The sequence below is a fragment of the Styela clava genome, chromosome 1 (genome assembly GCF_964204865.1).
Source record: "Styela clava chromosome 1, kaStyClav1.hap1.2, whole genome shotgun sequence".
NCBI classification, from domain to species: domain Eukaryota; kingdom Metazoa; phylum Chordata; class Ascidiacea; order Stolidobranchia; family Styelidae; genus Styela; species Styela clava.
The window spans coordinates 6,957,542-6,972,470 of record NC_135250.1 but is presented as its reverse complement, the minus strand read 5'-3'; the positions used below and the strand labels follow the sequence as shown (position 1 = coordinate 6,972,470).

Genomic DNA, 14,929 nt, shown 5'->3' with positions numbered 1-14,929 from the left:
TAATGATATTCGAAAAAATGTTATGTCTCAAGACTTCATTTTTCACAAGTAGTATTTTTTCAATGAAATTTGCTAATATTTAACGGCATTACTTGAGTTGTATTTGGCAGTTTGTGGCGATGTAACATATGTGTTTGCGTCCGCCTGGTTTAATTCAAACTCATTCGTAAACCCAATGTTGGCCCGGCTGATAAGTCACTCATTTGGCCATCTGTTACACTCGACACCTTAAGGGTCTAATTCTAGGTAAGCTAAGGAATGTGTATGTCAATACAGTAATGACACATTCCAAATTAGTTTATCGGTTTCAGGCTCAACCACCTTTTTTTTAACCTTCTACGTGCTTCGCACATCTTTTTGGTGACAAATACGCTCTACTAAATTTCAGAAGGTCAATATACAAGTATGTTATTTTGAAGTAACACGTCCTAAAATAGATAGTGTTATTTATGATGTATCCGAAAAAGTGTTGTATTTCTATAATGCTGACTAACCTGGGATTATTGGATAAATATGACCCTCGATTGGACTTGTATTTGTATAAATATCTCATACTCAAACTATTTTGAGGCGTTTCGTAATATGTCATACATTATGGTTTTGATGATGTCATTTTCATCTTTGCGTTATTGGGTCATATACACCCAGTATCTGCTTATTATATATTTAAGACCCAAAGTCTTAAACGGATCATGTAGAAATATTATTAATAATATGTTCCCCGCTTCATATCCTTTCAAGCAAGCGTGACCAAACAATAATTTGTAAGCCAGGAATACAAACTCACAAAGCTATTGCAATTGAGAAAAGTTGGAAATCATAGTTGAATCGAATCACATGTCCTCCCCGAAAACAATATCTGGTACTTGCGGTGCTACTCTATTACCTTTTTCATTACAATGTGCCTCCTTGAATTTTTTGAAAAATGTTCCCAAATTGCTCGTAATTATTTTCGATAAATTATATTATTTTCAGGCAAAATTCAAAAAGATGGCACAGCGACGGCAATCGGCACCTAGTATTGTAATCCGTGGAGTCTTAGGGCGATCAAACAAACTACCAGCTTCATTATATAATGCAAGGTATATTACTTTGCTCTTTTCGTTTAATATTACAATGATGCTCATTCAATTATACACCTGTATGAAGGAGTTTAAATATCTACCGTTTTTCAGGGACGAACTGCCCACATCTCCCTACTCTCCCAATGTTAACAGTCAACGATTGAGCCTGAAGTTCGGTAGCCATGACGCGACCCTTAACCTTTCGAAGCGGAAGTACGTCATGGAAGGAAAAGTTCAATTGACCACTGGAATGCAAACACAAGATAGATACATGTTTCTGTTTACGGATTTATTACTAATTGCTAAAGCTAAGTGAGTATCTTAAATTTATTTATACATTGCTTATGACGTCATAATATAGGGAAATTTTTTTGCGGCCATCTAGAATTTAATTGTCTTCGATGTTAATTGCCTTGAATTACAGATTTTTTCGATTGATTTTGGTTGGAAAAATCGAAATAGATTCCCTATGCTGCAAAGTTTTCACGAAAATGTAACAAACGAAGTCTTGAAGTTTTAAAAATTTGAATAGCAAATTAAATTTTTTTCAAATTAAATTTATGTATTTGGGGGCCACTACCACCTACCTAATGGTTGATCTAACCCCACCGTACTGGGTATTTACAGTCAGGGTTTGTCACGTTACCTCTTCAGACTTAAAAACTCAGAATTGGTATTTTAGAAGAATTGTTGTTTTATAAACAATGAAAAATTTAAATAGTTATTGGTGGCCTTTGGTTTTATCTGGCCTATAATATTTATCCAAGTAATTCCATTGTCAACATTGGCAAAAAAGTGCAAGTTTGGCGATGCGTAGCCCGCGATGTTGGCGGTGCGAGCAAATTATGTGATGAATGGGTGGTTAATGATAGAAGAAACGGTTGCAAGACTGACTTTTCCGACTTTTCCCATAATTTTGGTGATATAGGACCTTTGCTCCCGTGTGTTGTATGTTTGGATAGCCATTTTTGGACCTCCTTTAGCAATAGAATCTTTCATAATTACCGGATGAAATTATTGGAGAATTACGCTTCGTGGACTGTTGGATAAAAGTAAAATTTGAACAGTTTGGATGAAATATAATTTGTATTCTCCGAAAATTTGCTACAATAGAACAGATATATCCCATTTTGACTTAATGTACGATAGCCAAATGAAAACCTATTGCAACTAATAACCCAAGAGGAAGAGGCCATTTAATTGGAGATTCGGCTATATATCCATCCCTATTCTAACTACACACAATAAAGAAACTGTGTGGAACACTTTAAGTGAAAATGGTTAATATTGCAACATTTTATCGTTCCTCCGCTTATTCTATTATTTTATCACTTCTTCTTTGCAGATCTGGAAACAACTTCAAATTGAAATATCGCATCCGCGTATGTGAGCTATGGATTGCGTCATGTATTGATGACGTAACCGAAGTAGCCAAATCACCAGAAAAATCATTTGTAATAGGATGGCCCACAGAAAACTTTGTCGCCACATTTAGGTATTGTCTTTATTGCCTTTTTACTTATGAAAATTTGTTGTGTCACGTGACAGCGCGTATGACGTAATAAACACATATAGAGAATACTGCATTCTGACCTCCAACTTTACTAACACTGATGATTTCAGTGCCAACTACCTAATAATAACCGTTGATTAATTTTCATGTCACTTGTGCCATGAGGAATGCGTCACGTCTTAGTGTCACAGAATTTCAATCCGATGCCACCTTTTGATTAATCGTCCATATAAAAATATTGTGATTTTATGTATTAATCATAAAAACCAAGAAAGCAACGATTGTCTATTTTGTTTATTTTAGCTCGCCTGAATCGAAAGAACTATGGCTGAACGCCCTTCTAAAGTAAGTAGAAACCATAGGTAATCAAGGATAGGCCATAGTTGAATGTTCCATAATGGTGTAACGTAGCTATACCCCGTACCCGGCACCTGGAAAAGCTTTTTAAAAACGTCTATCATCGCGACAGGTGTTTTCGTAAAAAACTCTTGTCTATTGTCTTTTTAGTGATAGGTTTGGGATATCTTAACAGTGCTCTAAGACCCTGGGTGAATTTGTATCCCTACTACACTGTTACGTGGGGCTTGGGTTACAATGACCCACGCGCCGTGTGTCTGGGTACTATTACTACAACCTGGGTTCCGTTTCCGCTGTGGGGTGCGCCACTTGTACGTCTCTTATCTACTTCTACTTTTTACTATACATATGCCTTACAAACAACAATTGTATTCTCCGTCAATTATGGGTGAATTTACACATTATTTCAAAAATTAAGTTTAATCATAATCAAATAAGACGTAATCATACTTCATAAATGTTTCTCATATTTGGTTGAAATTTTCTTTCCATACGATACATAGTTGTTTTTATATTATTTATAAAATGTCCGTTCTGGTGTTTGAGAGTCCAATATTTATGACTTCATTCGATGACGTAATAATATTGATTGTAATATTGAAGATGATAATGTTATTCATTTTTCAGTAAAATTCGCGAAGAAAAAGAGAAAGAGTCGCCCAAAACAACAGATGTAAAAGTGATAAACAGAGATTCGTCAAACACAGCTCACGTAAGTCAATGGCGGTGTTTCATTGTATAAATATACCCTCTTATCGACTTTTTTTTCACTCCCACAGAAAAGCTGACATCTATACTAAACCTTTGTTATATGTATCCCAATGTTTGTACTACCAGACATGTTTTTGTCTGTCTGCACTTAGACAGAACAAATGACAGTGTTAGAAATGAGGCTTTTTATTATATCTTTGCTTTTTTTCGGTGAGGAATTTTCTGCGTCAAATTTTAAAACCATATTTTGTATTTTGCACGATATAGTCTGAGGCCAAAGTTCCCTCAAAAAGTATATATTTCATATCTTCTGCGTATTACCTTCAATTCGTTGACGTGTTAGTGCCAAACCGCCGTTTTTCGCATTCCAGCACCGCCACGAAAGTGCCTATTTGCCCGTTTTTCCAGGAAGTCTGGAAACTAATTTAAACTTTCTGTGCGTTTGGGCTTTTCAATAAATTTTGCATACCTTTTAGTAGTTGAAAAAAGTAGAAAACTTTTTAAAAGTTGAGGTAAATCACAAACGACCCGATAAAATAGAATCAATTATTAACTTATGGGCAGATATTGTGTCTTTATATCTCTTTCAACAAAATTCCTCTTAATGAAATGCCAGTAAAATATCTAGTGATTTTACACATTGTTTTGATATTGTACATTTTAGGATAGAATACATTGCCTTAAGCTATCCTGTATAGATTTGTATCTGGGCACTTCCGCAGTCAAATTGCTAGCTTAAATCGACGTTATAAACTACACTTGTGATATCTACGATAAAGGAAATTGTTAAAAATAACAGTAATATATACGTACTTTTTAATAGTATTAGAAGATTTTCTATAGAAGAATCGTTCGCCAAATAAGATCTATGTTTTTTTCACCATGAAACCAGCTTTATCATATAATTGGGGTCTTTCTTCTTATCATCGTTGATGGATCATTATAAAGAGGCAACCTCGTGAACTTCAGCCTCGATTTGTTAACCATTCAGAAACCCATTCCGTACGATTGGAGCTAGATTCGTAGCCCGAAATCCTTTCTCAATATCAAAATCGAAAAATATACCGTTTCAGTAGTTATATGACCCGTAATCGTCAAATATACTAATCACCACGATATCCGGAAAGGTGAAAATATGATCTATGCAATGAGCCGTATACGGATTATAATCTGATATGCTATCGCTCTCTTTAATTTCAACGAGATATTTGAGTAGTATTGGACACAAAATGGCGTCGTAAATATTTTTAGTATGGATGTCATAAATTGGGTTGGCAAAGCCAAAGCAGAAATATTTTGGTTCATCAAAACATGGTATATCCTTAGATATCTGCTTGTACATAGCCTTGTTCGGAGTACGAGGCAAGAAACAAGCCGTGAAAAAGTAATTTGAGAAATACTTCTTTCTACATTCAGGTACGAATGGTGACTGTCTCCCACAAACAAACTGCAAAAGACGTGGCACAATTAGCGCTAAAGGAATTTAATATTGAGGTACTGCCTTATTTTATTTAATCACAATCGGCCAACTTTAACCATGAGTTAACTTTAATGTCATGTATGATCAATTGTATTCTAATTGTAAATATAATTAATTATACGTGAAGCTTTGATTTTAAGTAATTGCCCTAATTAAGTGTAAATTGTTATCATGGTTTTGCCACAAATTAAAATCGCAATATTGTAAAAAAACGCTTTTTGATGAATGATTTATGTTAAATAGGTTATAAAATGTGTTTTCAGACAGTTTTAATTAGTTATTACATCATCAGGTAATAAAATAATAATACCCGAAAATAAATTTATTTGTTTAATTATCAGCATCCGTTATTTGCTTTTCTCGAAAAACAAGTTTATTTTAAAATTATTAAAAAATTAAAAATGTTCATTTCTTATATGTCATGGCTTTTTGATGACGTCATAACTCGTTACTTTTTTGTCTAGAACGAAGATGACTATCAGCTGTGGGTTACGCCACGAAAGGAAGGGACGGCCTATCCATTGATTGGTAAGTTATGTGTACTGTATTTTGATTCCAATTTCTTATACCTACCATCTCGTCCACGGTGAAATAGATTAGGTAGAATAAGCTAATCCAGAAAGATTCCAGTTTTTGTAGCTTAATTAAAAATTGAAGTTTTGTGTTATACAGATGATAGTTGAAGAAAATTTCTTCCCATGGTTCGGACGTGTAAAAAATTAAATTTTGACTTTTTAATCACACATTTCTAAACAATAGGTAAACTACCGTCACGGGTCATTGATTGTTTTTCGTATCCCCTCTACCGAAGAGAGGTATGCCGCAAATCGTACCACCAAAATTTTTTGCAATTTTTTTCTCAGAGCCTAAAAATAGCTCTATTTAACCAAAATTTTAACCAGCCATATTTTGTAGCGAAACTTGTGGTTTTTGGATTATATTGTATAAAAAAAACCTCCATGTAGTGATGGACTACACGAAAAGGTCGGCAATGATCTTGGTATGAAGGACTTTGTGAAAAATTTACATACTATGACGTCATACCCAAATGTACGATGCTTAAATTTACAAAATATGACGTCATATGACAAGCATAAGATATATATAACTCATGTCATAATACAAATATAAGATGTAGCAATTTGCAAACTCACACGTCATAATAGAAAGACAAGATATCGTGGCCTAACAATATGATGTTATAATGCGAATTATATGACATCATAGTGCAAGAATATGACATCACAATGCAATTTTTTACTTTGCAGGTCACGAGCTTCCACACGCCATTCAACTCAGTCTGATTCGTGACCTCATATCCGCTAACGGAATTTTACCGGAAACGGAAATTACGTCAGTGGCGAGATACGAAAATGAAATGCAACAAGATGTCAGAAACAGATGCCAGTTTATTTTACGAAGCAAGAGAATGCCTTCGAATAAATTTAATAATATAGGTATGTGAATTATTAGATTGTCTCTATGCAAATTAGTATTTAAATTTCATTTGGAGTATAATGAAATGATATTGGCTTTGTATATCCGAGTGACCCAAACGATCATTGTGATAGTTTCAACTAAACTTGGTAAATTCCATGGAAATTTTGTAGTAAACATTTGATGACACTATTTTAGACATGACACAAAGACGACTGGTGCGACTTAAGGCAAAAACAGGATTTTTAAACTGGACACGTAAACGTAACGGCCAGCGAAACGAGAGCTCCGACTCCGGTCACGCTTCGTTGAGCGGTAATTCAGCCGGAAGTGACGTCACTACCTACTTTTCGTCATCTCCGCCATCTACGTCACCGCCCGCCTCACCAAAGCTATTTTCTTTGCCACTGGGACAAGTCTGCACCAACGGAGAACTGCCTACTCCGATAGCGGTAATAAACTTTCTTCATCCAAGTGACTACTTATATTTGAAAATTTCGGGATTTGCAAGGCATTCCAGGGGCATTGAGTACCAGAACATAGCAAACAGACAATCATTACAAATTCAAAGTCGCTTAATTTTGCCATATTTTACCCCCTAAAGATATTATAGTGATATATTTCTTTTATACATTTATATACTGTTTTTATTCGCAGGATATGCTTGATATTCTTTATCGTAAAGCACCTTACACCACCGGCATATTTCGAAAATCGGCTAATGCAAAAACAACCCGACAATTGAAACACAAATTAGATGAAGAAGCTGACGTCACCATTAGTGACGCAAGTATATACGTCATCGCCGCCCTTGTTAAAGATTTTTTACGCAACATTCCGAACTCCGTCCTGGACAATACTCTCTACACAGATTGGACAAACGCTATCGAAGAAGCAGATGACGAAGCGAAATTGGGGTCGTTGAGGAGGTATGAGTTGCCCTTTTTGTGGCTTGGCGTTGTGCCACGCCTCGTTTTCCTTTGAAGTCTTAGGATTGGCAGTCACGTTCTATACTTTGTAATGGCGCCCCTACCAACATTATCGATATTCATATTGTGATTAGTATCTCTTGTTATATATCCGGAGATATGTAGCCTAAAAAAATTTCCATTTATATTTGACTACCAATGTTCGAATCCGGTCGGAATTACTTGACTGCCGACTCCGGATTGAAAGCAATTTAGAAACAGAAATTTCGCCCATGAAAACTCTGGTATGGACGAATCTTGTCACGTGTAAGAAATATCTTTCCATCCAGATGCCCGATTTTAGGATGACTGAGAATTCAAACCCGGACGGTGCAGACTCCGACTACTACACAAATAGGTGTATTCTCATCCAAATTAATATTTTTCAGGTTACTAAGAAGTTTGGATCAGTGTAATCGAGTTCTCATTCGCCGTCTTTCAATCATCTTGAATCGTATTGCGTCACGCGCGAAACGTAATAATATGACGTCATATAACTTAGCAATATGTATAGCACCGAGTTTACTATGGCCGCCTGGCCCAGCGGTCATGACAGAAGCACCCATGAAGGTATGTACCACATTTTACTCGCATTGAAAAACCTAAATAAATAAGAAATTGGGTAAAATTATGGTTTTTAGCATAATTACCCATTTTACAGAAAAAAGAGTTTATTTAATTTTTCTCCTTAATTTAGCGGTTTACCTCTCTTAGTTACCGTATGTGTTGTCATCAAAGTTGTCATCAGAGATGTATCGTTTAGTATTTCATTCTCTTATTGCAATACAGGTGACCGAAATACTTATGTTCTTGACGGACCGATGTGGCGAAGTATTCGATGGAATCGTACCCACAGATTTAGACTGGCCGCCAGAAATTGAATCGGAAGGAGAAGAAGACGACGAATATGAAGGTAAATTGGCAGTATATTCCAAATTGAATAAACTCTAGAAATTAAAATAGAATTTGAACAAGATCCTTATGCAACATTATATATTTTAGGAGACATTGAAAAATATTCCAGTACCATTGACGAATGCCTTACTCCGGGGTCGGATATAGCGCCCTCGCGCGGAAACGAAGAAGAAAAAGTAGAAAACGAAGAGGACGAGAGTGACGTCAATCATTTTAGTAGGTCACGTGTCATCAGAAGACAACTTCAGAGACGAAAACCTGGATCAAAGGCTGAAGCGGCGGTTAGTATATTTTATTTGTATGTTCATGTTATCATTTGTTCAGTTCCTCAAAAATATAGGGTCTCACACCTGTCTTCTTGAGACATTCCCGTACAGTGAAGCCTATGAACGGGTATTTGCATTATATTTCATATAGACTGTTTATACTTAACTGGTAAGAATAGGCTATATACACTCATGCTGAACTTGGTATATAATATATAGGATTTCACGTGTTAGATATCTGTTTAAAGATAAGTTACATCAGTATTAAATTTTATTTTTTATTAACAGCGTCTCCTCAGTCTTTCCCAAGATAGCTTAGACAGAGTTCTGAATGAAGATTCTCTAACTTCGAATTCTCATGACATGGATGATTTGCTTCTCAACCAGGAGGACCTTCATCAGAAAAATAACAAAACAAAACGGCGAGGTCAACATCGCGGTACAGACGCTTGCTCCATGAGCAACGATTCTGGATTTACTACTCTAAGCGGAGAAGATGAGGATCTTGCTTCATCTTATTATAATAATCCATCCAGGAGAACTCCGAAAGACTCTCACTTTTTACTATCTTCCTCATCTGCTGGATCTAATTTGAATGATTTCACTGAAACTCTTGAGGAAAATATTCGGATTACAAGTGAAGAACTAAAAAGACTATGGTCTCCTAATTTATTGAGAATCTCTAACGGAGAGATTCTAGAGGGAGATGAGTTTGACTCTGACTCCTTCAAACATGGAGAAATTTTAGAGGAAGATCCTGACGATAGTCCTCAACGTTTCAGAGAGTTTGCGAGAAGACAATCTCAACCAGTTTTATCAAGAAGGCATCGACTGCATGCGTCCTCAGGTAAGCACATATATATTTGAACAAAAGTACCACAACGACGGTAATGAAACCGTAATTTATCGGAGCTGCCATCAGTATTAAGATGTAATTGTAGATGGCGTTCCTTCTAGAACTAGGGCATAATCATTAATAGGAAATTGCAGTTATCGGCATTGAATTTAGGGCTATGGAAAAATATTCCAAAATTACAATATAAACTGGCAGCTATATTTAAGGATAAAACACTGTCAAATTAGCACATAGCCTAATTATAGTTGGGTGAGATCTCCAAGTCTTCATCATGTTCAGTGTGAGACATTGGGTATGATTTGATTTTGCCCTCACAATCCCAAAAGGTGCTCATGGCTGAATTTTAGAGTTAACAAAAGTATGAATGGTCCACGACACACTACATTACAAAAAATGCCAGTCGCGACATTTTTTTTGTAAATTTTGGAATTTCTCTTTACAGTTGGTTCCAAGCATTCTTATCGACTTCCAGAAGCTACTGCATCGCCGTGTATCGAGTACACTGAAAGCAATGACGAAATCAATGTTCCGTTCCGAAAACAACCCCCGACATACGTCCGACTTAACGACGACAAGGACGGACAAAATAGTGAAGTCAAGGAAGACAATGTCGCTAAAGAATATTTAAGACAATTACGAAAACTGAGTACTGATGACGTCACAAAAACAATTTCGAAATCAATGACGTCACAACAACAAGAAAATGAAAATAAGAAACAGTATTTGAGTGGAGTTACCGTAACAGTTAATGATGTGAGGTCTAATAAACCCCAACAATTCCGACCCGTTACTTTGTCTTTGCGAGGAATTTCTGAACCTGCAAAAAGCCCTCCTCCAAGGGACGCTACTTCTGCTACATCAGACAGAAATATATTTTTCATAGGAGACCAGCCCAGAAATATTAGTCCTATTGACGAACCGTTAAATTCTAGCCACGAAGACGTATTCAGTAAAAATTATGAATACACGCCAGCACGGAATAGGACTGCTTCTCTTGTGGACGAGTGTCCCAAAACTGCCCCAGTGAGGAGAAAATTCAATTCAGTTCGGGGGCAGGGTGGAAAAAAGTTGGAATTAAACTTCCCTCTAACCCCCGAATACGGAGACATACCGACAGAACAGTGTTTGAGCCCCATCCAAAAACTGACTGAAAATCTAAATATGCTGCCGGATTTTCGACAACACACCACTAAAAATTGTAACGGTACTACAGATATGAACGGATTCTCCGGACGAAAAAAGGCGTCTTCAGTACGAGAGGGTCGTAACGCCCCCAAACACAATTACGAGTCGCATTATTTCAAAACAAGAAGCAATTTAAAGCCTCGTGACGTCATTTCAGGGGCTTCAATCAAACCATCGTCTTCCACGACGTCAAAATCTTCCATTTCGAGTGCTTCCAAATCCAGTATAGAGTCAAATTCGAGGTCTTCCTTGAAGGATATTTCGTTTTCTCAGCCAACAGAAGACAATACTTTTGAGAGAGACACTCGAACAAGAAAACCACACGGACGTAAAAGGAACATTTCATCTAAAATGTATCGAAACACAGAAGAAGGTACTTTCAGTAAAAGCCTACCTTCAGCGGATTGGAAAGGAATGAAAGATAGGACATCTCCTATCGAAAAGAGAGAATCGTCCAGAGAATCTGTACGAAGTTTGAATTCTAACAGCAGTGACGTCATCTATGGTGACGTCATCAGCAGGTTACATCAAGTTAGCCCCAAATTAAAAGAAACAGACATCATACACATGGCGGGAGCTGTGGAATCGAAAATTCGAGAACTTTCGTCGTCGCCAGTAGAAGAGAAAAAAGAAACTACCTCAACCCCTCAATTTCAGGTCCGACTTGGATCAGTCAAATCGAAAATCAACACTTTCAATCATATGAACAGTTCTACCAATCCTAGTCCAGTTTCACACAGTTCAAATTCATCAGACGACTCAAGACATAGGAACATTTCGTCTCCTTCTCCAGTAGCCGTTGCTAAGGTCGAAGTAGTCTCCGTTCAGCGGGCTTGTGACGTTCCGAAAAAGAAACAGGAAAACGATAATCGTAACGGACTAGTTGTTCGTACAACACCAGAATCTGGAATGAAAACGCCTCCGAGATATCCTACCCGCATAAAAGATTCAATATCGGTGCAGGTTCAACAGCCAGAAAAGAACGAAAAACAATCCCACGCGGATAAATTATCTCAGAGGAGATCACCGCAAGCAGTCTCAGACAATTTAATATTCAGTTTATCAGAATCTTTTGCATTTGGAAACAGAAAAACACCGAGATCTATAACGCCCAGTGGTTCACCAAAAGACAGTCCTGTGTTTATGCGTAGGAGACGTACAGACAGTCGGACAGCCCGACAAACTTCAGGTTCACCGTCGGACAAATCCGCCACGCCCTTCCGACAAACTCGACATATGAGCGTTGAACGTTGTTCAAGTCACAATCCGAATCGAACCAACGTCCATGTCATGCCCTGGTCCGCGAAGCGCAAATCCGGTGACGCTAACTTGACGTCAGAAAGGACAAACGAACACAGGAGGTCATTGAAAGGTCACCGAAAACCCCCCATTTCACCCGTTTCTCCACAACGGGATAATAACTCGAACGAAATACTACCCTTCATGGGACTAGAAAAGGTTATCCATTCAGAAGAATCATACGTGTGAATAAGTTGAAACCATCTATATCGAGCTTGTGCCATAGATGTGCTGGTTCTATTCCGCACGATTGATCAATATACACACTTATATAAATACTGCCTTATTGGTTGATTTCCCAAAATTGTTGCAAAATTATCGATTTTTGAACAAAATACTCCAAAGACAGCACATAAATTTTCTAACAATTTTGGAATCACTTTGAAATCATGTTACATAGTATTTCTCTGACAGGGTACGCGTGTTTGCACTTCCAATAATTATATAAATTTTTGACCGATTTTACATATTTTGCGCGTGGTATAATATTTTACATTGTTCCTTTATATTTTTTGTGCTTCCCTTTTCTTCTTGTTTGTTTATATATTTTACACAATTTTTTTGCTCATTTTTGATATTTTTTGGGGGAAAATCATGAAATCCATCATAGTATTATTGCGTTGAAAAAAACAGTGTGAATATATAAACGGTACTTTCTTTGTGACGTCATCGTGACGATAGACAATGGATGTGACGTCATCAAATTATTCAACGCCCTATCAAGTTTTTTTGAACTGCGTTAATATCGGATTGTTCTGGCCAGAGATGAGACATAAATGAAGCGTGCTCAATTGTCTAAATCTCATCTTTGGCCAAAGATAATCTACGATAATTATACAACAAAGTTGTGATCTACGAATAAAAATTGAAATGATCTTGTCCGTGGATTATTGTTTAGAAGATTGGGAATCGTGAGGTGTTGATTTGTGCATGAGATGATTGGATGATGTTAATGGCTGGCATAGGTGTATTTTGACATCACAGGTTACAATCGAAGTTCATTTAAAATCAGTAGACGAGCCGAGCCGACGATCAACACTATTTACCTTGTTTTATTTAAGTAAATTACCTGTTCAGCCTGCAAGACAAATAGTGGTCTTCACGATAGGAAAATTTTTGACATAGAGTATACTGTGCAGGTATAGCAAAGGTTGGCATCCCAGATTGATTTTCCAGTACGCCTGTTTCAATCCCGCCGAAATCAGAGCGGCAGACATCAAACTTTGCAGTCTGCTGGGCCAACGGCTACTTTGGATGACTTGTGCTCACCATAGCAAACAAATTTCTGCCACAACTCGTTTTACAGTTGCAGGTGAGTATGGTACTGCATTACATTAGTAGAGCATTCTCGCTATTGTCCAGGGCAGGGATCATCAACCCGTTGCCCGCGGGCACCAAGTCGCTAGTGAAGACCACATTAGTCGCCCGCAGGTCTGTTCCAAAATAAGCTTAATAACGGCGCTTATGAGTAAGCTACATCAATTAATTTTTGTCATGTTATTTTTGTATAAATCACACTTTTGTCTTATTTGGGAACTGGGAATAACACTATGTTAAATATTATGGTAACGAACATTCTAACTTTTATTTGACCCCAGTAATGTGACGGGTCATTTAATACTCTCCCAATTATGACATCACACAGATGTCACCTTCCACGAACCCGCGTTTATTCGTGTCCGTGAATTTGTGGAGCAGCAATGTCAATAATACAATTATTGATTTCAAAGTTAATTGGCAGGAAAACGAAAGAAAACCTACCATTTTCACGATGAATGGGAGGTGGATTTCCCTTTACCACCTTGAAAACAGCTTGCGTATGTTTCATTTGCGGGGAGTTTATAGCGATGACTAAGCGAAGAGACATTTCACATCTTGTCACTATCCATTGGTCAGCGCAGTGAGGGCAGAAAAAGCTCGCCTTTTAATTCAAACAGCAATCTTATGTTACGAGATCAGTGTTTGGTTCACGCCATCTTTGTTAATCAACATTTTTTGACATGAATTTTACAAGGCACGAAATACGCCTTACTGATGAAAATCTGCAAGACCCGCTCAGAGTTACAGTGTCAAGTTACACGCCATAGTACAACATTTAGTTCATTTCATCTTAAGGTTATGCAGGGTGTTTGTGAAAAAATGATACATTGTAGACCTGTGGTTTCCGAGGATATTATTGTAGTAATCACATTAAAATCAATTTTAAAAACACTTAGTTGTTTGAAAATGGAAGTGCCATTGCTAGTAATTTATTTGCTACGTTGTGATAATCGTTTGATTTCCTGAAGAATCCTAAAGTTTATCAGTGTTTTTATCTGACTAAAAACCAGTAATTATCAATAATTGAAGGTTAATCGAGCAAATTGACTATTTCAAAAGTGTGCATTGAACTGGTAGCCCTCGGCTTAATCGGTACCTAGAAAGTAGCCCTCGGCTTCGAAAAGGTTGGTGACCCCTGGTCCAGGGTATGCACTGCTACACACTATCATTTTGCGATTTATTTTGGCAAATGATGCAAGTACTTTTCCCGTTTTTCTGCCATGGTTACATATTAACCTAAACGTCTCCAAGCCTTACATCAACCCCCATTTATCTGTTGTTAATCTGTGATAGGATTTTACCGTTATCCCCACACCTGTTTTTCTCTTGTTTCTGTTTTGATTGAGTGTAATAATTGCTGAGTGTAATAGGTTACACGGGGCAAAAATGCACAAAGATGTGTTAGGGCACGTTTTATCTGGGATCAAAAGAGTCTGGTTGCGTTATTGTATTTAGCAGATTGTTAGTCGTGTTGAGTTCATATATTATGCTACTTTATAATATTGGACACTGTGAACTTATGGTTTTATAGTAGTAGATCGCGTATGGAAGGTAAAAA

The 14,929-nt window shown here is 37.1% G+C and overlaps 1 protein-coding gene across 3 annotated transcripts in view; it reads left to right on the top strand.

Moving 5' to 3' along the window:
• LOC120338538 (uncharacterized) overlaps positions 1-12,930 on the top strand; it is a 55,521-nt gene extending 42,591 nt beyond the window's left edge. For all 3 annotated transcript variants that reach the window (XM_039406561.2, XM_039406562.2, XM_039406563.2), the window contains 15 exons: positions 976-1,082; positions 1,176-1,376; positions 2,410-2,559; positions 2,881-2,922; positions 3,562-3,646; positions 5,062-5,139; positions 5,590-5,653; positions 6,394-6,582; positions 6,761-7,014; positions 7,220-7,491; positions 7,920-8,100; positions 8,320-8,443; positions 8,533-8,726; positions 9,000-9,558; positions 10,010-12,930. In XM_039406561.2, the coding sequence (XP_039262495.2) occupies positions 976-1,082; positions 1,176-1,376; positions 2,410-2,559; positions 2,881-2,922; positions 3,562-3,646; positions 5,062-5,139; positions 5,590-5,653; positions 6,394-6,582; positions 6,761-7,014; positions 7,220-7,491; positions 7,920-8,100; positions 8,320-8,443; positions 8,533-8,726; positions 9,000-9,558; positions 10,010-12,240 (4,731 nt within the window). In that variant the 3' untranslated portion in view covers positions 12,241-12,930. The remainder of the gene's footprint in view (positions 1-975; positions 1,083-1,175; positions 1,377-2,409; positions 2,560-2,880; positions 2,923-3,561; positions 3,647-5,061; positions 5,140-5,589; positions 5,654-6,393; positions 6,583-6,760; positions 7,015-7,219; positions 7,492-7,919; positions 8,101-8,319; positions 8,444-8,532; positions 8,727-8,999; positions 9,559-10,009) is intronic.
• Positions 12,931-14,929: the final 1,999 nt, after the last annotated feature.